At 35.5% G+C, this 23120-nt stretch overlaps 3 protein-coding genes across 3 annotated transcripts; 1 reads left to right on the top strand and 2 right to left on the bottom strand.

Moving 5' to 3' along the window:
• Positions 1-11492: 11492 nt before the first annotated feature.
• On the top strand, positions 11493-12748 carry LOC107669180 (hemoglobin subunit alpha-D-like). The gene is made up of 3 exons (XM_016461316.1): positions 11493-11873; positions 12206-12410; positions 12514-12748. The coding sequence occupies exons 1-3, from the start codon at positions 11782-11784 to the stop codon at positions 12640-12642; spliced, it is 426 nt and encodes a 141-aa protein (XP_016316802.1). The 5' UTR covers positions 11493-11781; the 3' UTR covers positions 12643-12748.
• A 1328-nt stretch (positions 12749-14076) lies between these two features.
• Positions 14077-15103, bottom strand: LOC107669171 (hemoglobin subunit beta-like). Its single transcript, XM_016461301.1, has 3 exons — positions 14733-15103; positions 14362-14584; positions 14077-14282 (listed from the first exon to the last, which is right to left on the bottom strand). Exons 1-3 carry the CDS (start codon positions 14822-14824, stop codon positions 14154-14156), a joined length of 444 nt encoding a protein of 147 aa, XP_016316787.1. The 5' UTR covers positions 14825-15103; the 3' UTR covers positions 14077-14153.
• Positions 15104-20515: 5412 nt separating this feature from the next.
• LOC107669187 (aquaporin-8-like) lies at positions 20516-22666 on the bottom strand. The gene is made up of 5 exons (XM_016461323.1): positions 22413-22666; positions 21966-22092; positions 21656-21870; positions 20707-20841; positions 20516-20614 (listed from the first exon to the last, which is right to left on the bottom strand). The coding sequence occupies exons 1-5, from the start codon at positions 22664-22666 to the stop codon at positions 20572-20574; spliced, it is 774 nt and encodes a 257-aa protein (XP_016316809.1). The 3' UTR covers positions 20516-20571.
• Between the last annotated feature and the right edge of the window lie 454 nt (positions 22667-23120).

Genomic DNA, 23120 nt, shown 5'->3' with positions numbered 1-23120 from the left:
TAGCACACATTCAGAAGATGCAGGATAATGCTGATATAGTATAGTAGACGAGCCACTGTTTGGCTAGAAAACGTTAACATGTGTTTCTTGGACGTAACATCTGGATGGATATGTTTTGTTTTGTTTTTACCGGCAGTGGTGCGGGTCTTTAATTCAGACAGGTATACACTCCTCCTGGCATAGAAAACCTCTGTGAGACATATTTGATGGGAGGAAATAAAAGTAAACAGAGGACGATAGGATTGTCCCTAAAGAACCAGACAGTGCTGATCCCTACGTTGATTGGATCTGCATGTGGATGCATCCTCTTCCCCTTCCTGAAAATGAACAGCATTCCTCCTGCAGGATGGACAAACTTCCGGCTGGGATTTTCCAGTGCTTAGCTTGGGCTGAAACTGCACATTTTAGACTTATATTTTACATTTCTACATTTATTCATTAACTGACAAACCCTTTCTGAACTCTTACTGAATTTTCAAAAATAAAAATGACATAACTGATATCAATAGAAATGTAATACAAGATGACTTACTGTAAATCGCCTCTAGAAACAATTAAAAATACTTTTTTTTTAGTTTATCTTATTTGCATATGCGCATACATGTACATATGTCTAATACACGCTTATAAAGGCCAATGGAGAGCTCTGTCCTGTTCTGTTCTGTTCTTGAGTGCTGCAGTTGCTCCTTGCCACTCAACCTTACACTTTTGTCATGAGGTGTAGAGAGCTTTGATTCCACACACTGATATGACTTTAAGCAACAAAATCAGCCTACAACTGAAAGCAGAAAAAATCAGATATGCTGCTCTATGTAAGGGCACATTTGCTACTCAGAGGAAGCAGAGAAAAGGCACAGGTATCTTAGGATCGCCCTTGCAATGAATCAATCCCTGCATGGGGGAGCTATCAGAGATTTAGTGCTCTGTGTTGATGAAGGAATGCAGGTAGAAAGAGGAGAGCGCATACATGTCATTATTTCTATCAGCATATGGAAGACATTATGTCCTGACTTGAGATTTAACCCTGTGTGCTTTTCTTGCTTTATGGTTCACACTCATGCATACTCGTATCTCAAAAACACTTTCAGTACCCTGCTGATGAATCTTCTGCACCACAGCAAAATAAATTATATTTTACCTGAACATATTACAACAAAAACACTGGCAAAATAAACAACTTTTTATCGCACATTTCTGACTTATTTACTGACAAATACGAGTTTATATCTCATACTTGTGCCTGTTTTTCTCAGAATTGCAAGTTTAAAGTCCAAATTTTGAGGTATAATCTCAGAATTGTGAGATCAAAAGTCATAATTACCTTTTTTATTTTTTTTATCCAATAGCTGAAATAAGTTTCTATAGAATCAGTCTGAATCACAGTTCTGTGAAATTTACGTAACAGTATTAGCAACAATAAAAAAGTTGTATCTTTATATCTCTAATGCAAGACAATGTAAGCAAAATGAACATTACAAATTAAACATCTGAGAGAAAATATAGCATTATTTCTAGAGATTCTCACGTCAGTATACGATAAATTATTTGGATTTAAATTAAAATCAGAACTGAAATGAAATTTTGTGAATATGACTCATAATTGAGTAATATGTATCTTACCAATTATCTTAACCTAGATATCAGAGGCACATTCAAAAAGCTTTGATTTGGCTCAAGTCATATTAAATATAACATTCAAAGTCTGTGGTATACAAAAATTGTTGTGACAGCAGATATTTTGTCCACTTTTGGAAAGTTTTTTTTAAGTGTGATAGGCTAAACATCTGGACTCAAAACAACAGAAACACTGGAGATAGGGATGTATAAAAAATATCTAGTGTCTTCCAAGTGTGTCTCCAAACAGCACATGTGTAGCTTATGCTCAAAACTGATTCATCAGGCACATGTGCTTCAATTTTTATGTGACATTTTGAAAGCTTATACAAAAGCCATTGAGTCTGTTCCTCTATATTGTCAGTCATCTGTCACAGTGTATTAAGGATTTGAGGTTAAATGTTGTTTTTGTGGCTTCTGTGTCTGCATCCCCACTAACCAATACTGGCAAGCTCTACTGTGCCATTTCTCCAGGCTAAACCAAGAAGAGAACGGAAATGATTACATGTCAGAGGGGTAAGTGCTTCCATAGCTCCCCACAAACTCTGTTTATTAGCAGCAAATAAAGACAGCCGGGGACCTAAACACTACTTGAAGTAGCTCAGGGGCACCAAGATGATTTTTCATAAACCCTCTACTCTCTAGTTCATAAACTTGTGACTATAAACTGTTCAGAGATGCTTTTGGAATGTGAGAGACTACAGAGTGGTAAAACAGATGATATTGATCCTAAAAAGTCAATAATTATTTTAGAAGCCAAAGTTACTGTAGAAAGTTCTTCATTACAGTCTTACTAATTAATGATTCAATTAAATGTAAGTAACCAATTCTAACTCACAATAGGGGGAAAGTCTTAGATCACTGGGAAATTCCAGAATGGTTTGGTGTTGTTTAACCTGGTGGACCATCATAGTCATGAAGAAATAAAACAGCAAACTATAGAATATTCAAGTTTTCAGAATCATCCCTCTGGCAATTTAAAGATACTCAGAGTTGGTGTAAGCTGAGTAAAGGAAGTGTTTATCAGGATTTAATGCAGGGACATTGACCCTGTAAACTAGGATGTTGAGGAGAGGGGAATCCCAGGAGTTAATCACAGCTGATGACAGGCTCCTTTTAAACACTACAGTATATTATTAAAATGCATAGACAGGGCATTTGCAGCCATTGCAATTTCACATAGACTGTCTATAGTGAATTGTGTGCAATGCATATGATTGAATAGTCACTACAGAAGCCTTAGTTACACAAGGCAAGGCCTTTTGTGACCCATGACTCTGGATGCCTGGATCTCAAAGACCCATAATCAAAATACTCTTAATAATGTAATATTTTATCATATTAGTTAAGTATAAGGTGGTATTGTTAAATCATCATCAGATATTTCAGTAAAGCAGGAAACAGAATAACATAAATGTATATTTTTCAGCACACAAAAACTATGCCAATAGACACCTTGATTTTGTTTGGAACATACAATAATAAAATAGATCATCATGGTTTCATCCTTTTGATAGTCAACGCTTGCACCTGCCAGGGAATACTTTTGAGCAATTTCTGTTTTATGCTCTTGCTCCTTTCCTCTTTATCATCAGATCAATCATGACAGCACGAGCCTGTGAGTAAAATGCCATCTTTTAGTTTCCACAGACATTATGGTTCCTTTGGGTGGACTGTGTAATCCCTGATACACTGTGCGGCGTCTGGTTATGATTATCCCTTCAATGATTATAAAAATTAGATAACGGAAATACACAAGCCTATGCGTCCTGATGTAATATAAAGCACACACACACACACACACACACACACTGTATATGTATACTGTATATATACATTAGATACAGATAAATTCATAACTGGATACTAGCATAAAACCCTATGCACGCTACTGCCAATAGATATACAGACATGCTGCTGTGAACATGTAAGATGCTGCTGCATGAATAGGCATATGCATAAATACGGAGTCCCTAAAGGGACATGGTGGTGGAAAAAACTTTGCAGTCCTTTTGGAAAACCAGTTGCGTTCGGACAAACACTTCCTGTTTACTTTACAGCTTGCAGGGGTTCATATAGCTCTGTACATTCACAATGAAGCGGTTCATAGAGTTTTATTTTTAACTTGGAACTTGGAAATACAGCCAGTGCTTAGTTCAAGGCACAGTTTTGGGACATAGTGTATAGGCTATTTCTGTCAGAACCACTATCGTCAACGATGATTGGCGGTATGGTTCTGTTCTGGGCAAAAACTCCCTGCGCATCCATGCAGCCTAGCATGGATGAGAGCAGGGAGAGCAGCAATAACCCCCCAGGGTAAACAGAACAAAACCAACATAAATGTATTGCAGATATCATCAAAGTTCAATAATGTTATGTACACATTTTAGAATTAGTCTGATTCAAAGAAGAATTAGAAGGCTGAATCCCGACTGACAGAGGAGGAGTTGGGGATGGAGGAGGGTAATTAGCTATTGAGCAATGCGAAAACTGCTGAAAATACTGAGGGACCTTATATATGAATGCTTAGATAGGTGTCGTATTCCCATAGGTTGATGGGGATCAGCTGAGAGTCAGCTGATGCGAGCTTGACTAACGTGACCTGCCAGAACTAACTCTACGCTAGATTTTTAATAAAATATAACATTTGGGCTTTTTATCAAAAAATGTATATATTAAGCCACGTTTCTATGGGGGAGAAAACGCTTTTCGTGCAATTCAGCTCATATCTGCTATATTAGCTCATAAAACGCTTTTAAAAAGGTTTTGTGAGGGAACGCAAATATCTTTGCGAGAGAATGCAAAAGTTTTGGCGAGAGAAGGCAAAACATTTGAAAAATCTTTTTTCCTCCCACCCCAGGTTTTTTCCACCACCATGTCCCTTTAGGGGCTCTGTACATAAATCCCTTAGCAGTTCTAGACAAGTGGAGCTGGGGGAGGTAGAAGGTTTCAGAGGAACTCTGAACATACTATTTAGATATTGAGCAAGCAATCTCATTGGCTGCAGAATCAGCAAAGGCCAATCAGCTTGTGCCATGTCGTGAATGATGTGATTGCTAGCAGATTGCTTGTGAAAGACCTAACAGCCTGCACCATGCAAATTTCATGACTAGATATTCATATGGCAGAAAAATAAGATGCCAGTATGTGTCTCCGAATTGTTTGTTTGGGACCGTTTTCATTGACAAAGCACCACTCTAAGAACCTTGTTTTTACACACTCTAGTACTTCCTCTCTACAGCTTCTTAACACTGCATGTTGCTCACCTGTACACGGCATGACCACTTCAAAGGTTCCTGTTCTCCTGCAGAGGCCCAGAGCAGTAAGCATAGCTGGCAGCTGTTCACAGGAGCATTGGAAGTTTTGCTTCTGCTCTCTTGTGTTCCCCTTTGGCCTTCTAGTTTATGGGGGCCAGAAGGGAGTACTAGTTTACAATAGTACTCCACCTGATGACATGTCCATACTCCCTCAGAGAACCTGACTGTGAGACCTGCTTGTTTCCAACAACGTAGCTATTTGGTTTTGTATAATAGTACAATATAAAAATAAACTGCGGATTGGTTTCTGTTAGTAACATGTGAGTCACTTAATTATTCCATTACTCATTTGCAACTGAAAGCAAAAGTAGGAGCGTCTCCTGTAAATCACTGCCCTTTAACAGACAAGAGCAGCCAGAAACAAGAGCTCTTTCTCTTTCCTCCGGGTTGAGAGAGACAGGGCTGCTGCTGATGTTTTTATCTAAACAGCAGTGCAGACAGTAAATCCACTGCTTGTCTCTAACTATACATTGACATATTGTTCAGGGGAGATGTTCCAGATCCCTGGTGACTTACAGTATTTATTGCTGAGGTCGTTCCTCATCATTTTAGACAGTCTGGAGCATGAGGATAAGAGTATGTGTATGTGTACACAAAATACAATCAAACCTGAATTGAAGTGATGCATCATACTTTAGCTAACAAATCATCATCGGCATATATCTCTATGCTATTACTATCTAAAACATGATAAATAAGTATTATAGAATACAGTTGTAGGAATTACAGTAACAGCAATTCAGTGCATGTATGAACACTCTTTTTTGTACACTTACCAGCCCGGAGGACTTAATTTGACCACTGTAAAGTCCACTTGTGCCTCAGAAGTTGGCAATTAAGCTTTCTCATTGAAAAGGTGCTAACTTGGTGTGTTGACTCTCCAATACGTGCAGGAAATCCGAAAGCCTCCTCCCTTTTGTGTAGCTATTCTAGCTAAGAGCAAATGGCTTTTCACTGAACATTGAACTTTTTGAATGCAAAGATGAGAAGGAAAACTGTAAATGTTTTAGATCTTTTGGATACAAAATAGACTGTATTTGATACTATATTTGATTTATATTGCATATATGTCAGGCTTTCCTGATAATTTAGTGATAAATAAATAAATTGATAAATAAATAAATAAATAAATAAATAAATAAATAAATAAATAAATAAATAAATAAATAAAATAGACATATATTTAATAAATAAGAAAATTCTTAATAAAATAAAAATATTAAATATAATATACAATTTAAACTAAATGTTTTGTGTTTTAAGGTTATGATCCTTCAGAAATTATTTTAATATGCTGATTTGGTGCTCAAGAACATTTCTTATTGCACAGCTTAAAACGGTTACTTAATATTTTTGTGGAAACTGTGATATGCTTTAGGGATACTTTTATGGATAGAAAGTTCTAAAGAACAGTATTTATCTGAAAATAAACAAATTGAAAGGTAGTGTATATATAATATATGTTTATAAATGTATGATCGTTTTCTGCACACTGCTCGGTATGACTGAGATGTATGCTCATGTTCTTCGAAAGCACATATTTCACATATCAGCAAGACTCACACATGCTTCTCATTATAGATAAGCTTACAGATATCCTGTAGCTCCTCATCACAATGGCTGTCTGTGGCACTGTTTAAACACTTGAGACTTTTTTTGTCCTGGTAAGGAGGATTAACTGTCATGGAATGATAGATGTTTAAAGGCCCTCATGGGGGCATTCACAGGATGAGGAGACATGACATGGCCTAAGAGGTGAGCAAATAGATAATCATGATTTATGGCCTCTGTTTGGCAAGATTTCAAAGTACCACTCAAATATTTTGTTTCATGTGCAGAACAATCAAGATTAAATTAGTTATTGATGCTTCACAGTCCTTTTCTCTCTCCTTTCACCATTATTACAGCCCATATAAGAGCTCATAGGCTTCCTAAATACGTTAATCTAATGTAAACTGCAGTTATAATCTATTAGTGAGCCATCTAGTCACAATATAACACGTTTGCATATTTGGCAGGCTGAGACTAGACAGTGTGGGTGGCATGTGTGATCTACCAGTGAGTGCTCAAGCAAACAACACATAAATAGGATTAAAGAAGAGGAAAATAATTAATCTGTAATCCTGTTTGCTGTATTTTGTGTCTTGTGAAGAGATGACAGTCAGTTCCGTCTTTTTGGCTAACCATAGGCTTTATTTAGCAAACCTGGCACTTCTTCAAAATTAATTTTCTTCACCTAGCATGCGAAATGATTCAGTAGCCTACATGCTTTGATATGCATATTGTGCTATTCATTGCAACAGTTTGGAAAACAAATCCTTTAACAAATGGGTACATATATGTGCCATACAAATGCGATTTTTACTAATATCCTTGTATGTGTACAGTATGTCGTTTGCGTAGGATACATTTGCTTTCGGTGCGCTATTGCCATCTAGTGGACAGCAAGCTCAACTACTAATTGTTTTAAACAGTTGGTAGGCAGGCATTTTAATTCAATGTAAGAAGCTAAATCTGATATCAAACAATTGCAATACCTTTTTTTTTTTATGTTTCTGAAAGGAATCTCTTATACTTACCAAGGCTACATTTTATTCGGTCAAAAATATACTAAAAATTAATATTGATTAATATTCCTGTGATGGTAAAGCTGAGTTTTCAGCAGCCATTACTCCAGTCTTCATGTTACATGATTCTTCAGAAATCATTCTAATATGCTGATTTGGTGCTCAGGAAACATTTCTTAAAAACAGTTGTGCTTTTTGTGGAAACTTTTTTCAGAATTCTTGATCATTCTTGATGGAAAGAAGCATTTATTTAAAGCATAACGTTGTAAATGTCTTTACTGACACTTTTGATTAATTTAATGCATTCCTGCTGAAAAAAAGTATTAATTTCTTTTTTTTATTATTACTGAATGGTGGTGTACTGTATGTGACATGGCATAAAAGGATTACTCATTCATTTGAGAAAGTCTTTTAAGGACACAAGGTTATCCAGGGGACAGTGTTTTCAGATCATAGCAAAACATCTGCAGAGCTGTTTTTTGGATTTGAGTTTTCTGTTTGTCTGTCAACCTCATCATTTCCTACTAATGATTTTTTCATAAACATCCCTTGTTGTTCTGCTACTGCACTTGGGGATGTATTACAGGTGAATATGCTATTTTCTCTCTATTTTAATCAAAAAGAAACCTTGCCGTATAAAAATATTGGTTGCACTTTATTTTGCAGTATGTGCACTTACATGTACTTACAGTGTACCTACCTAAGAAAGTACTGTACTGTACTGTAAGGTAACTACATGGGGTAGGGTTAGGTTTAGGTATAGGTTCAGGGTTAGTACCTAGTTATTACCTAGTTATTAATAAGTACATAGTATGCACATGAGTAGCAGGACTGTAAAATAAAGTGCTACCAAAATATTAATAAAGCCATTTTTTGACATGACTTTTATAATCAAGCAAATAAAGTGCAAATTGGTACATAAAATGATACAAACTTGTATTTTTGTTTTAAAGTGACAAGACCCTTTTGTCAATTTGTGTTTATTTGACGAAATATTTAATAAAACACTTTACGTTATCATATACTACATACTAATAATGATATGTCACCTAAGGCTGTGAAGATGGTTTCCAGATAACAAGACACACACAAAAAACAAAAAAAAAACATTTGAACACATAAAGGGTTGGAAGCATGTTTTTTTTAATCATTGCAATGATAAACACAGAATAAATTATTATATAAAATAACAAAACACATACAAATAATTATTAGAAGAAAATAGAATATGCAATGAAGCTTTAACTCTGCATCAGTTTAACAAAAGCACCCACACACAAAACCAAGAATAGACCTGAGCACAATCATGTACCTGTCATAACTGCACATTCCACAATTTGTAAAAGAATGTTGATTCTATTAAAGACGTGGTCGTTCAGTTTAGCTGAGTCATGTGTAGCTCATGCTGCCATGGTCTGTGCCGGCAGGAGGGCAGGGCAGGAGTGAGGCGGGTGATTATGCTGCTCTTCAGCTTCCACCCTTCCAGCCCCCAGCTTGAGCCACTGATATGAACAGCCGTGATGGTTTATCAGACCCAATGCCTTGACCCCTCCCTATCACAGAAGTGCATGCTCGTAGCCATTAAAAATGAGAGTCAATGTCATTTAACATCATAGATGCGTAAGCACTTCACAGTTTTACTGTTTTTGCTGTTGTTTTCTTGCTGCATTTGAGCCACGTTTGCCATTATGTGTGGTAAAATCACACCAAAGAAAGCAGATTCTACATGTTTATATTATTTTGAAAACTGTTATTTAATATGAGGAGTATGATTGGTAATGATAGTAGAATAAAAAAAACAGTAAATTGCTATCAATACATCTCTAACACTTTAATTATCAACTATAGAGACATTTGCATCTTGTACATGTAAATTGCATAAGTAGCCTATAGGTTTAAATGTATTAATGCTACCAACCAACATGCATCTAATATTGAGTAAGATGCACCCCTTAAGAACAATGTGGATTTACTTTTAATCTGTAACCTGTTTTGATATGTTAAGCATGTGCAGGATGATGATGCATCAGCCAATGTGTTATTATAGGAAAAAAATAGGCCTAAAAATATTTGCTAATTTAGCGGTTATAACACAAAATGTCAAATATTAAAAGAGCGGGGCTTCAAAATAAAAACGGTAACACTTTACAATACGGCGGCACTAATATGCATTAATTCATGCTTAACTAATGAAGAGATAATCATGAGTTAATATATAACTCATGAAGAACTAAACCAATTATTAATAATTACTGCATCAGCAACAAATGAACATTCTATATGATTCATAGATCAAGTAATCAATAAATTGTTATTAGTTAAATGTATCATAATGTATTAATTCCCAATAACATTATATTAACTATAGTGTAAATCCATGTCTTAATTACCACAATGGGTCGAAGCCATGCATTTCAACTTCCAGTTGTCTGCTTTAATTAGTCATTAGCAAATGATTTGCAAAGGTATCATTATGTTATGACTTTACTTGTTGAGGCACATGACAAACTAACTAATTCAAAATCCATAACCACAATGACATATTACTTAACAATTAGTTAATAGTTCTGTGCCTCAACAAGTAAAGTCATAACATAATGATACCTTTGCAAATCATTAGCTAATGATTAATTAAAGCAGACAACTGGAAGTTGAATAGCTTTGACCACTGTGGTAACTAATTAACATATGAATTTACATCATTAGTTAATATAATGTTAGGGAACTAATAGGCTATGGCACATTTAACTAATAACAATTTATTTATTACTTAATCTATGAATCGTATAGAATTTTCATTAGTTGCTGATGTAGTAATCATTAATAAATGGCTTAGTTCTTCATGAGTTATAGGCCTACATTAACTCGTTATTATCTGTGCATTAGTTAAGCATGAATCCAGTTGTCTGCTTTAATTAGTCATTAGCAAATGATTTGCAAAGGTATCATTATGTTATGACTTTACTTGTTGAGGCACATGACTAGCTAACTAATTCAAAATCCATAACCACAATGACATATTACTTAACAATTAGTTAATAGTTCTGTGCCTCAACAAGTAAAGTCATAACATAATGATACCTTTGCAAATCATTAGCTAATGATTAATTAAAGCAGACAACTGGAAGTTGAATAGCTTTGACCACTGTGGTAACTAATTAACATATGAATTTACATCATTAGTTAATATAATGTTAGGGAACTAATAGGCTATGGCACATTTAACTAATAACAATTTATTTATTACTTAATCTATGAATCGTATAGAATTTTCATTAGTTGCTGATGTAGTAATCATTAATAAATGGCTTAGTTCTTCATGAGTTATAGGCCTACATTAACTCGTTATTATCTGTGCATTAGTTAAGCATGAATTAATGCATATTTGTGCACCCATATTGTTGTGCTACCATAAAAACAATAACTTTTACTCCACAAATCTAAAAACGCTGATGTAACTTAAAGGGGTCATATGATGCTTTTTTAAAGATCATTATTCTGTGTGCACATTTGGGTGCATTATGCTAATATTTCCACATAGTGAGGTAGATATGTGGGGGCGTGTTAGAACGAGCCGTTTTAGGGGGGCGTGGCAGAGTCTTAACTTTGATAAAGAATATCTCTTTGGTTTTGAGACTTTAGTCTTTGCAACTTCAGGGATCTTATCTATGCACAATCAGCTTGTAACACTCCAAAGAGAAAGGAAAACTTGAAATCGCATCATATGACCCCTTTAATGCAATGCCATATAGGCTATCACTCTTGACCAGACACTCAAAATTAAATCAATTAATGTTGATATTCAGATGAAATGGTCAAATTAAAAATAGCGTAGCCATTCATCAAATGTGCTGCGATGAGATTTTATAGGCTACTTGTTGCGTAATGCATCACTGATCTCACTCAAGAGTCAAGACTCCAGTCGGAATCCCGGCATGATAACAGAGGCTCTTCTAATATGACGCAGAGAACGCTTAACATTGCGCAGCTTCAACTGTCACGTGATCGGGCTACCTCTCACTGGCCGCCCGGTGAGATGAAGACAGCGACCGAGGGGAACTACATTTCTGCCAACTGCTCTCTTCTATGCTATATTTATTACGTCGAGATAGGCAGAGTTTGTGTTTAATTATGTGATCGAAAATATATGGCAAAGCTGCCGAACCGCAGTATACCCGACGAATTATTCGCGTTGTTTAAAAACTCAATATATATTTATTCACCTGTGTTTAGATAGCCTAGTAGCCTATACATATATCTTACTTGTGCCACGCCGTCTTATAATGCTCTCGGACACCGAAAAAGAGTTGATTGTACAGATATGGGACAAAATGCTTCCAGTGGCAGAAGAAATTGGATCTGAGGCTCTTTTAAGGTATGCTGTCTTAGATCAAGAAAATATAGGCTTAGCCTACAGACCGATATTCCTATACGCAAAATATTTTTACAGACTGTTAAACATTCTGGGATGTTGCCTTTCTTTAAATTATACAAAACTTGGTCTGACTTACTCTTTGGTGGCTCCTTGATAGTTCGCCGTTCAATTTTCCGAATATCAAAAGTCTACAATGATTGATGGTCTTGTCGTATTTGGCACTTTCCCATGAGTGATGACGCAAGCAGCAGAGTGGGAGGAAATACTGTGGGGGTCTCGTGCCGTCTGCATCTTGCTGACCTTGTTTTTCTCCCTTGTTAACTGGTTTACAGGATGTTAACAACGTTCCCCAAAACAAAGACATACTTCGCTCATCTAGATATCAGCCCCCGTTCAGAGCATTTACGCTGCCACGGGAAGAAAATCGTCCAGGCTTTAGCCGAGGGTGCGAGGAACATAAGCACACTTACTACTACGTTGGCACCACTAAGCAGGTTCCATGCCTATCAACTGCGAATACATCCTACAAACTTCAAGGTGTTCATGTAATGTCTATCTGTCCACTTAACTTATCCAGTGCAAATATAATGTGCGATGTTTCCTTTAGCTCACAAACGTCAACTTCTCACATTTTTTCCAGCTTTTCAATCATTGCATCCTTGTGACGTTGGCCTGCCATATCGGTGAAAACTTCACACCTGTTGCACACGCGGCGATAGACAAGTTTCTTTCGGCATTCTCAGCTGTTTTAGCCGAAAAGTTCCGATGAAGACCCCTCCAAAGAAGAATGGGATGGTTCTGAGAACTCTATCTTTAATAAATAAATAGCCTAATACATGTTTTATGTGTGTCTTTGTTGTTTGTCTGAATGTAATGCCATGGAATAATCAATTAAAAATCAATTGAAAATTTAAAAAAAAAAAAAGTGTTATTTTTTTTAGCATTCTCAGCTGTTTTAGCCGAAAAGTTCCGATGAAGACCCCTCCAAAGAAGAATGGGATGGTTCTGAGAACTCTATCTTTAATAAATAAATAGCCTAATACATGTTTTATGTGTGTCTTTGTTGTTTGTCTGAATGTAATGCCATGGAATAATCAATTAAAAAGCAATTGAAAATTTAAAAAAAAAAAAAGTTATTTTTTTTATTTTATTTTTTTAGTTAGCTGTGTGTGTGTGTGATTTTTACTGTGATGCAGTCAGTGCAATTTGATTTGTCGTTGAGTTGTGAAACTGACTATTAAATAGGCAACAGTATTGCACTTGATCATAGGTGATGTTTGATGTGGGTGTGGTGCTATCCAGACATAAGTGCTGAAATCTTGGCCGAAGTCCAAAGGAAATGAGACGCTCTATAACATTTATATAGACCTGCCATTACCTGTGGATAACATATACCTTAGGCCTATATTAAATGAAATAGAAAAGAAAAAGGTAGGATTTCTGTAATATTACTAACAAACTAAATGTTTTAAATGCGCAGGTTTATATATTTATCATCAATAAATCTTATTTGTTTCAATTTTATACATTTTAACTAATTGATTTGCTTGTTCCATTGCTAGTCAAACATTTAACCATATTTGAAGCATGATGCTAAGCAATTTGAATAAAAGCATATAATTAATTATTTAAATAGAATAAAATAAACGGAAATAGTTAATAATAATAAATAAATAAATAATAATAAAAACGATCTTATTTTTTTTGAGTGCAGAAATGTTTAACCCTTATTTGTTTCTTACCGGTTTGGTAAGATTTGACTGACAAAAATGCATCACATTAGTTTGTGAAAACTGTGCCTTATCCAAATGAATGAAAATATGCAATTCAAATACAAAGTTGTTAACTTTAGGCCTAAATACGTTTATGATAAGGCCTAAATTAAAGTTTATAATAAAGTATTTTGGATCTTTATTGAAGAAAATTTGGACATTAAGTTTGCATCAGTTATACATCTTTCGTCTTGTCAAGCGTGTAAAAAAAGAGGGAGGGACGGGCCGGAAGTGGAAATCATATCAGAATGATAAAGACATCAAATAGCCTACTGGCCTTAGCTATACCCGAAACTGTGCAACATTCCTGTAAGTTTAAAAAAAATTGTGAATATTTGCACTTTTGAAATTATATCATACTTAATGTGAAATTCATTATGTAACCCCTTTTGATGTTAAGACAACTCAATGGACAACGAAATCGTGTCAATAAATTATTATTTATTTATTTTTGCTGTGCATTACACAATCTCAGTAGGCTACATAATTTCCTCGTTCAGTCGATGAATCAATTATACTGCTTTCTTAGGGCTGACACAGCAACAGCCAGGAACTTCTGCCACGCAGCTTGGATGTCTGGGGTGAACTCAGTCCTCATGCGTGTAGCGATCACCACGGTCAGGCAGTCACCAAAGAGCTGGAAGAGAAGTTGAGACAAGTAAAGCACAGCTCAAACATAATCAGCAACTTCATAGCCACTGCTCTGAGGCGCAAACCTGGAAATTGCCTGGGTCGACTTGCAGTTTCTCCGAGTGAAGCTCGCTAAGGGAAGCGTAGGTGTTCTTGATATCATCCATGTTTTTAAGAGCCATCTCCAGACCTTGGAGCACTACAGTCCCGTGCGCTGCGACCTTTGGGTTAGCCATGATTGCCTCGGAGTTAAACAGGTTTCCAAACCCACCAAAGTACCGCCGAGTCCAAGGGTAGACCACCAAGAGTCTTGAGACCAGACAATTAATACAAGAACAGTAAGGCCTTAATTGTAACAAGCTAATGGCTGATTACAAGCACATGCTTTGAAGAAATACACACAATAAAATATAGGTTATCGAACAACTCAAGCAGACCAGAAATAAGAGTAGCTTACCTAGTCAAGCTCTCGAGGCCCACCGACTTGTAGTCGAGTTTGGCGAATACCGCCTGTATCGCAGCGCGTTCCTCAGCTGTCCACTGAACCATCGTGTCTTGTGGCTTTACAACTGGACATAGGTTTAAATAGGGCCTTATAGGCCTCCGCCCATGTATTTCGGGCAGATGTGTTTGGCCGATAGTGCGGAGGAAAAAGGCGGCAGCTGACCGATAAACTCCATATCCGTTTAAATTAAGTTTATAGTAGCATAGCTACACTGATAGTGTTTCATAGAGCGTGGTTCTTTATTTAGGTTTCTTGTTTATTTATTTAACCTGAATAGATTGAGTTCGTTGCTAGGTTGCAAATTATAGGCTAGGTTATAAAGGTAGCAAACATAGGCTATTATTTGCCTAGAGATCTCCATACCCATACTCCATACACGTGGTCTCGTGTGAAAATAATTGCCTTCTCAAGAAATTATTTTATTTCTCAGCTCTTGACTTAAACTGAGGAAATTACCGAAGTAATTTGAAACCCAAACTTTTAAAACATCAGTGAAATAGCCTAATCTTTTAAATCATTCAAACAATTGCCAATTTGAGTTAGCCTAATGTCTCTCCACAAGTACGAATGTTCTTATAATAGGGGAGACCGAGGATGGTTGTAACACTTTTTGTTTCAGCATCAGTAACTCAGTGGCCGTTTGTGCTAGATGTCTCAAATTTTGATACATAACCACATTTGTCTACTCCAATTAGAACTCACTTGGATGTGTACTGCATAATCGTGAGTTATGTCAAATACAACGAATCCCGTTGTTAATCTACCCCTGGGTGAGTTGTAACTCTAGCTGGGGATATCATATGTCTGTGCTTAAATGTAACACACTATCCAATTTTTGCATAAACATAATTTAAGAATAAAGAGAAAAACAGTCCTGATCCTGAATAACATGAACCATTTAAACCTACAAAAAAAACATTATATTGTACTTTTTAAAACTTTAAATGTAGCGCAAAAAAACAGCGCGTGTTTGTGTAAGTGTGCGTTTAAGTGCACGGTATTCCTGTCACATAAGGGTTCCGTAGCTATGTTTCCACGATCCACCTATTTTGATGTGAATTTTGAGATATAGCATAAAAACGCTGGATGGAACCATCAAGATGTGCATAAATTCTTATAATGCTTATATTAAAAAAAACTTGTGCGTTCAATTGAGGCAGATCTTTTTTTTCTCTGTTGGGAGACATGCGCATAAATCTTGATATGCAACAACAAAACTCATGTGACTTTGCCTCAGCAGAAGATGTGATCGATAACTGGACTCATTGGAATCATATAGGGGTTGCTTGTAACATTTTTAATAAACTGTTACAACTATCCCCAACTCAAACAGCCATAACAGCAAACTGTCTTAGCATGGGTTTGAAGTTAGCATAAATGCAAAGCATCAAATTAATCCGAGAAACAGCTACTTCAGGTCATGCAAGTTAAATAATTGTACACTGTAAAAAAAATTCCGTAAAATTTACGGTAAAAAAACGGCAGCTGTGGTTGCCGGAATTTTACTGTAAAAAATAGCAACGTTTTAGGTTTTACGGTTTTAACTGAAATACCGTAATTTCATTAACTGATATAATTTACCGTTAACCATTTAACAGGTTTTTACTGTAGCATTTTTACAGTCTTTTACCGTTAAATTCACGGTCATTTTTTACAGTGATCTACAACTCAAGGATTGATATGCAAAATAATCTTGTTTAAAAGTTTTACTTTCTTAGCTGAAAATCTTTTTTTTGGTCATAAAATCTACAAATTTGCTCACAATCACATGCAGTTTGTCTTGTGTTCTCAAAAAGAAGATGGGAGTGTATGATATTGATGATGACCACAGCTCCTTTCTGATCTGTCAAACTTGCAGTGTTACATCTACCCATGTTACAACACTCCCCGGTATCTCCCGGTCTCCCCTATAATAGCCTAGCCTACCACTTATATCAGACATGAAGTAGAATAATATTATAGTAGTTATTATAGTATAATAGCCTAATACAAAAATAAATATTATAATATTATATCAGACATGAAGTATAATAATATTATAATAGCCTAGTTATTATAGTATAATAGCCTAATACAAAAATAAATATTATAATATTATATCAGACATGAAGTATAATAATATTATAATAGCCTAGTTATTATAGTATAATAGCCTAATACAAAAATAAATATTATAATATTATATCAGACATGAAGTATAATAATATTATAATAGCCTAGTTATTATAGTATAATAGCCTAATACAAAAATAAATATTATAATATTATATCAGACATGAAGTATAATAATATTATAGTATAATAGCCTAGTTATTATAGTATAATAGCCTAATACAAAAATTAATATTATAATATTATAGTATTTCACCAACTCAAATTTAATATGGTCACAAAATGCGTAAATTCTGCTAATAGATATCAAACTCACATTCTCAATCGATTGAGACTCACATTCCGCTAATAGACCAGTGCGGTCCAGGGCTAACAACGAGCCGTGCTGGGCCAGGCCGCGGGCTCAAAATCATGCTGCGTTTCCAATGACGGGCCACGCTCCTCTAAAAACCCGCCCTTAACACATCTCTCTTAATAAACAAACGTCACACAACATCACAAACAAAACGAGTGAAAACTATCAACCCGATCTCATGAAAGTGCATATAATAGCACAAGTTTTGTTTCGATTTGGCGTACTGTTTATACGCAAAAATGGACTTTGGCGTGCATATGATACGCAGTGGGTAGGATTAGGGTTGTGGGGTAGATGCGTATCATATGTATGCCAACAAATTTAGTATCATATGCACGCGAAAACTGCTTATTATATGCACGCCAACAAATTGAAAACTGCATATTATATGCACGCCAAACACGTGCGTCTCATATGCACGCCAAAGTCAATTTTTGCTTATCAATACCACGGCTTTCTCGTTTTATTTGGCGTACTATTTATACGCATTTTCATGAGACCAGGCTCAAACTATTGCAAAATAAACTTTCGTCCTTACAAAGATTTAAAAAGACCCCAGCATCGATATTTTACCAATAATTAACGATAAAAATGTTATAGTGACAGAAATTTACATCAGTGATGCCAAATCCAATTATTATGTATAATTTGACATAAAAAGAAACACATAGGCTACTTGTTTAGTCGCGGCTGCTTTGTAACAGAAATGTATAACTCAGTCAGTTTAAGTCCAAGGCATGCACGTACAACACAATAGAAACGCATATGTTTGCGTTAAAGGGGTCATATGATGCGATTTCAATTTTTCCTTTCTCTTTGGAGTGTTACAAGCTCTTCAAGTTCAAGTTTCAAGTTTCAGTTTATTTATATAGCACGTATAAAACAGCCACACTGCTGACCAAAGTACTGTACAGAAATTCTAAATAGTAAAAAGAATATAAAAATCTGCACAGCTACACAATTAAACAGGGTCTCGCCTTAATAATAAAATAAGTAAATATATTAATAACACAAGAGAAACAAAGTATAAACCCATAAAAGACTAAGCAAAGACCATAATAGAAAATTATTTATAAGCCAAACAAAACAGGTATGTTTTTAGGAGAGATTTAAAAGTGGACAGAGAAGGGGCAAGTCTAATCTCTAAAGGGAGGCTATTCCACAGCCGCGGCCCAACCACTGAAAAAGCACGATCCCCTCTACGTTTGAGCTCTTGGTGCATAAAGAAGATATGTAAAGTTGCAAAGACTAAAGTCTCAATATGTGGAAAATAATGTGTTTTTTTAACTTTAAACCGCATAAACACATTTCATTACACCAAATACACAAAATAATGTTCTTTTTAGCAGCATCATATGACCCTTTAAATTTGACTGAGATTTACAATGAATAACAACTTAAATTAATCGCATGAAGCTAGACTTAATAGTCTGACTAAGGGCTATTATGATGCATTTTTTTTTGCCAATTTTGGAGATTGAAAGCCCCTGGTTCTGGTTCATAAACACCTTTCATTACACCAAATACGCCAAATAATGTACTTTTAAGCAACATCATATGACCCCTTTAAGCTTCTAAAATATTTGTGCACCTTTTTGTACAAAGTAGACTACGGTCAAAGTTTATTAAGAGACTAGGCTATAAGGAGGATATTGCAATAGGTTTAATATATAAAAATTATATAGTCTACCTTTACTTATAGCCTATATGCTTATACTTTTTCATTTTTATATATAATATATATTATGACATACAATATATATATATATATATATATATATATAGCCTATAATGCATGATCGCATTAAAATAGTCCGCAATCCGAAAATAAATAAATAAATCACATTAAATATAGTCCGCAATCCGTAAATAAATAAATGAACGTCAACTGAACGAGGTCAACTGACGCGCCAGCAGCTTTGAGTCACGTGAGTCTTGGATAGGCATTTACGGTCATTCAAAGCTGATATCTTGATTGTGTGAAGAGAAAACGCGTTATCAAGGAGCCGCATGCACAGACACCAAGAAAAGGCTACAAACTATTTCACATAAGGTAGGTAACTAACAATATTTTGTCTCGGAAAAAAATAGTCTAACATTTTACTGAAATAATTAAATAGCAATTGAGCCTTTGTGACAGCTTAACACTTTATTTTTTAAGGACCAAGTCTCACTATTAATAAGTAGACAATTATGAGTTTACTGAGGCAAAATCGTAGTTAATAGTTAGTTAGACTAATAGTGAGAATTGCACCTTAAAATAAAGTGTGACTATATTGCAGCGGTGCCCAGTCCTGTTCCTGAAGATCTACCTTCCTGCAAAGTTCACAACACATCTGAACCAACAAATTAAGAGCTTCAGGGGAACTTGATAATTACATACAGGTGTGTTTGATCAGGGTTGGAACTCTTTGGGTGGGCTATAAATCTCCAGGAATGGGACTGAGTACCCCTGATATAGTGGTTTAATTGTACAGCAGATTTAATTTGTTTGGTGTCTGCCAAAAAAAAAAAAAAAAAATATTGCATTTAGACATTTGTTGGATATGGTTTAAACGTTCTTTCTTTGTTCTATACTGTGGAAAGTCACAATACTTTATAACACACTGATAATATAAATACATGAAATAGAGTAAACTGTAGAGTACAGCCTGAGGCAAAACATACTCTTTTATGTAAAACATTATCAAAACACAATTTACTGACATCTACTGGAAAAAATGAAAAAGGGTTGGTCATGTTTGATAAATGTCAAGTACAATAATTCAAAGTTTAAATGCAATATATGCTGTTAGGCTGGACATGGGAAATATTCAGACTGTTTAAAAGTAATGAAGTCATCAAGAATTGAGAGGTTTTGGCATGCTGAGGTGCTCCAATATCATTTCCGTATAACTCGTATCTTCTCATCTCCAAGCAGAAGCCTGTTAAAACAATACAGTAACATAATTACATAATTTCTTGAAATGGAAGTCCTAAACAAGGAATGGCAGATTTGATATCAAGGCAAACTGACCTCACAAGAGCAGCAGCCACCAGACCTCCCCCTATCGGACCGACCCAGTAAACCCAATGATAAGTCCAGTAGTTAGCCATCAATGCAGGTCCAAAAGCTCTTGCAGGATTCAAACAGGTGCCAGAAACGTCTACTCTTTTAAATAAAATATTTTTTCAGATTTTTTTTTTCAGACAGACAAAAATAATAACAAAGCAGACGTTACATATACTATGCTGTTAGGCTGGACATGGGAAATATTCAGACTGTTTAAAAGTAATGAAGTCATCAAGAATTGAGAGGTTTTGGCATGCTGAGGTGCTCCAATATCATTTCCGTATAACTCGTATCTTCTCATCTCCAAGCAGAAGCCTGTTAAAACAATACAGTAACATAATTACATAATTTCTTGAAATGGAAGTCCTAAACAAGGAATGGCAGATTTGATATCAAGGCAAACTGACCTCACAAGAGCAGCAGCCACCAGACCTCCCCCTATCGGACCGACCCAGTAAACCCAATGATAAGTCCAGTAGTTAGCCATCAATGCAGGTCCAAAAGCTCTTGCAGGATTCAAACAGGTGCCAGAAACGTCTCCTCTTTTAAATAAAATATTTTTTCAGATTTTTTTTTTCAGACAGACAAAAATGATAACAAAGCAGACGTTACATATACATACATAACATTTCTCAAGCTACAAATGCCTCACTGTAAAAAATAAGTCTAATTTTAACTGTAAAATTTTGTAAAAACGCTATGGAAAAAAACTGTTAATAGGTTAACAGTAAGTTCCCGTACTATATACAGGGAAAAACTGTAAAATATCTAACAAGACATTTCATGTAATTTTACAGTTTTTAGAAGTAAAAATGACAAATCAATGTATAATTTACAGTCAAAAACTGTAAACTGATATTCCCAGAATTCCCTGCATGACACTCCACATTTGAAAGTATTTTGTTTAAATAATCATGTTTTTTTAATAGTTCTTGTTATTAGTTATGTATATTTGGGCTTTATGTTACATCTTCTGTTGTTTAATGAAAGTTTAATGCATTATTTAAGTATCATGTGTGTTACCATGATGGTGTTTTGTGTTTGCATGAATGACTCTGTGCACCTTCTATATATTAGCATATACTTCTGCTTGTGGCGAAGCTACTTGTGATGAGCTTTGATTCTTCATATTCATTATTATGGTGGTTGTCAGTATGTTAAAGGTACAAAACAGATTTTAATAGCAGTGTGCATTGTTGAATTTACTGGTTTACATTCAAATTTTCTTCTTTGTAAATTACAGTTAAAATTTACAGTTTTTCTGTATTTGTTACAAAATTATTCTGGCAACCACAGCTGCCAAAATTATTTTATACTAATTATTTTATACGAATTTTTTACAGTATTAAGACTCACCCTGCCAGAACATTGACAATAACTGTGCAGCCCACCATGAAGGGCACCAGGGGGCTTTTGCTCTTTCCATTGACGGCTCCCAGCAACACTACCATAGTTACTAGACACGTCATGGCCATTTCAGCAAACACAACCTTCCCCAGCTGCTCCTCAGATTTAAGAATAGTAAAGGCCGCTCTGGTAGCATTCACATAATTATCGTGTGATGTCATAACCTTCAAAATACATTTGTCTGTTGAGTAGTGTTTGGGGTTGTGGGAAATATTCATATTATTTTCTATTTGTGTAATAAGTGCAGTCTTGTTCACACCTTTGACATTGCAGCTCCCAGCACACCTCCGATAAGCTGACTGATAAGGTAGGGAACAGCCATCGTCAGCTGAATTCCACCACATAACCAGATAGCGATGGTGAATGGAGGGTTAAAATGTGATCCGCTGCAGAGAGAGAGAGAAAAAACATTCAGGTGAGACATAAACTCATTTGCTTTCAGAAATGGATTCACTCAAAATTGATTAACAAACCCAAAATTGACAATATAAGAATAGTTTTGAATAACTCAATATAAATGTACTGTAAAGCATCAGCTAAATAACAAACGTATCGAAACATATGCATCCTTTGTTTATTACACAGTAAATAAATGTAAAAGAAATATAAAAAATATATATTTTGGCACATAAATAATTAAAACTTATTTTTAAAAAAGTTAAGCAATACATATATATATATATATATATATATATAAAAATCCTACCTAATTTCTGCCATACACGCCACCAGCACAGCCACTGCCAATCCATGCACAAGCGCTGGCTGTAATCGTCCCGCCGCCTCCACATTTTCAATGACAGACACACAGCCGATAAAGACAAAAAAAGTCGTGCCCACCAGCTCGGCAACACATGGCTGGATTATTCTCTCATATTTGCCCAGAGGTTTGGGTTCGTTCTTCTTCAGCAAGGTTCTGTCCAGCTCTTCAAGCTCTAGCTTCTCTGCCTCCGCTGACATTGTGCACCATCCAGTGCATTGAGTAACTCTGTGACTGTGGCAGAGGGAAGCACTATGATAACAGAGCCAACCTCACTTGTTCCACCATAAATCATTATTTTATCCCTGAAAGGTCTGATATATTATCGTAGGATTATATATGAATGATGCAGCAACAGCATACAATCAAGTTTTAGGAGACAATGAAAAGATTTGGTGAGAGCAATAAGGTATCCAAGTATAATTACAGACATTTTCAGGTTGGAGTTAGATTAATGCATAGCTGTTCCCTTATCAGATGTAAGGTGCTTCACATTTGCACAGTATTGTTTTCACTATTATCTCTGTGTTATTGATTTGCTTGTCAAGTGTGTGATAACTCACAGACCTTGGATGTAAATGTTATCAACCCATATGGCATTATAAAACAATGCATTTACACTCCAAGGTGAACTTTGACCTGCAGTGTGATATA

Source organism: Sinocyclocheilus anshuiensis, unplaced genomic scaffold (genome assembly GCF_001515605.1).
Source record: "Sinocyclocheilus anshuiensis isolate Anshui unplaced genomic scaffold, SAMN03320099.WGS_v1.1 scaffold220, whole genome shotgun sequence".
Taxonomy (NCBI): Eukaryota; Metazoa; Chordata; class Actinopteri; order Cypriniformes; family Cyprinidae; genus Sinocyclocheilus; species Sinocyclocheilus anshuiensis.
Note: the sequence above shows the minus strand (reverse complement) of the source record. Positions and strands in the feature narration are given on the sequence as shown.

Bases quoted from the DNA above. Each gene is read 5' to 3' on its own strand.
- LOC107669180 (XM_016461316.1), top strand. From the start codon at position 11,782: ATGCTCTCGGACACCGAAAAAGAGTTGATTGTACAGATATGGGACAAA. The intron at 11,874-12,205 runs GTATGCTGTCTT...ACTGGTTTACAG, and splicing joins GGATCTGAGGCTCTTTTAAG to GATGTTAACAACGTTCCCCA. The intron at 12,411-12,513 runs GTGTTCATGTAA...CATTTTTTCCAG, and splicing joins TACATCCTACAAACTTCAAG to CTTTTCAATCATTGCATCCT.
- LOC107669171 (XM_016461301.1), bottom strand. From the start codon at position 14,824: ATGGTTCAGTGGACAGCTGAGGAACGCGCTGCGATACAGGCGGTATTC. The intron at 14,585-14,732 runs GTAAGCTACTCT...TCTGGTCTCAAG, and splicing joins GGCCTCGAGAGCTTGACTAG to ACTCTTGGTGGTCTACCCTT. The intron at 14,283-14,361 runs GTTTGCGCCTCA...CTTCTCTTCCAG, and splicing joins TCGACCCAGGCAATTTCCAG to CTCTTTGGTGACTGCCTGAC.
- LOC107669187 (XM_016461323.1), bottom strand. From the start codon at position 22,666: ATGTCAGCGGAGGCAGAGAAGCTAGAGCTTGAAGAGCTGGACAGAACC. The intron at 21,871-21,965 runs GTGTGAACAAGA...TGTATTTTGAAG, and splicing joins TGGGAGCTGCAATGTCAAAG to GTTATGACATCACACGATAA. The intron at 20,842-21,655 runs GTGAGTCTTAAT...TTTATTTAAAAG, and splicing joins ATTGTCAATGTTCTGGCAGG to AGGAGACGTTTCTGGCACCT.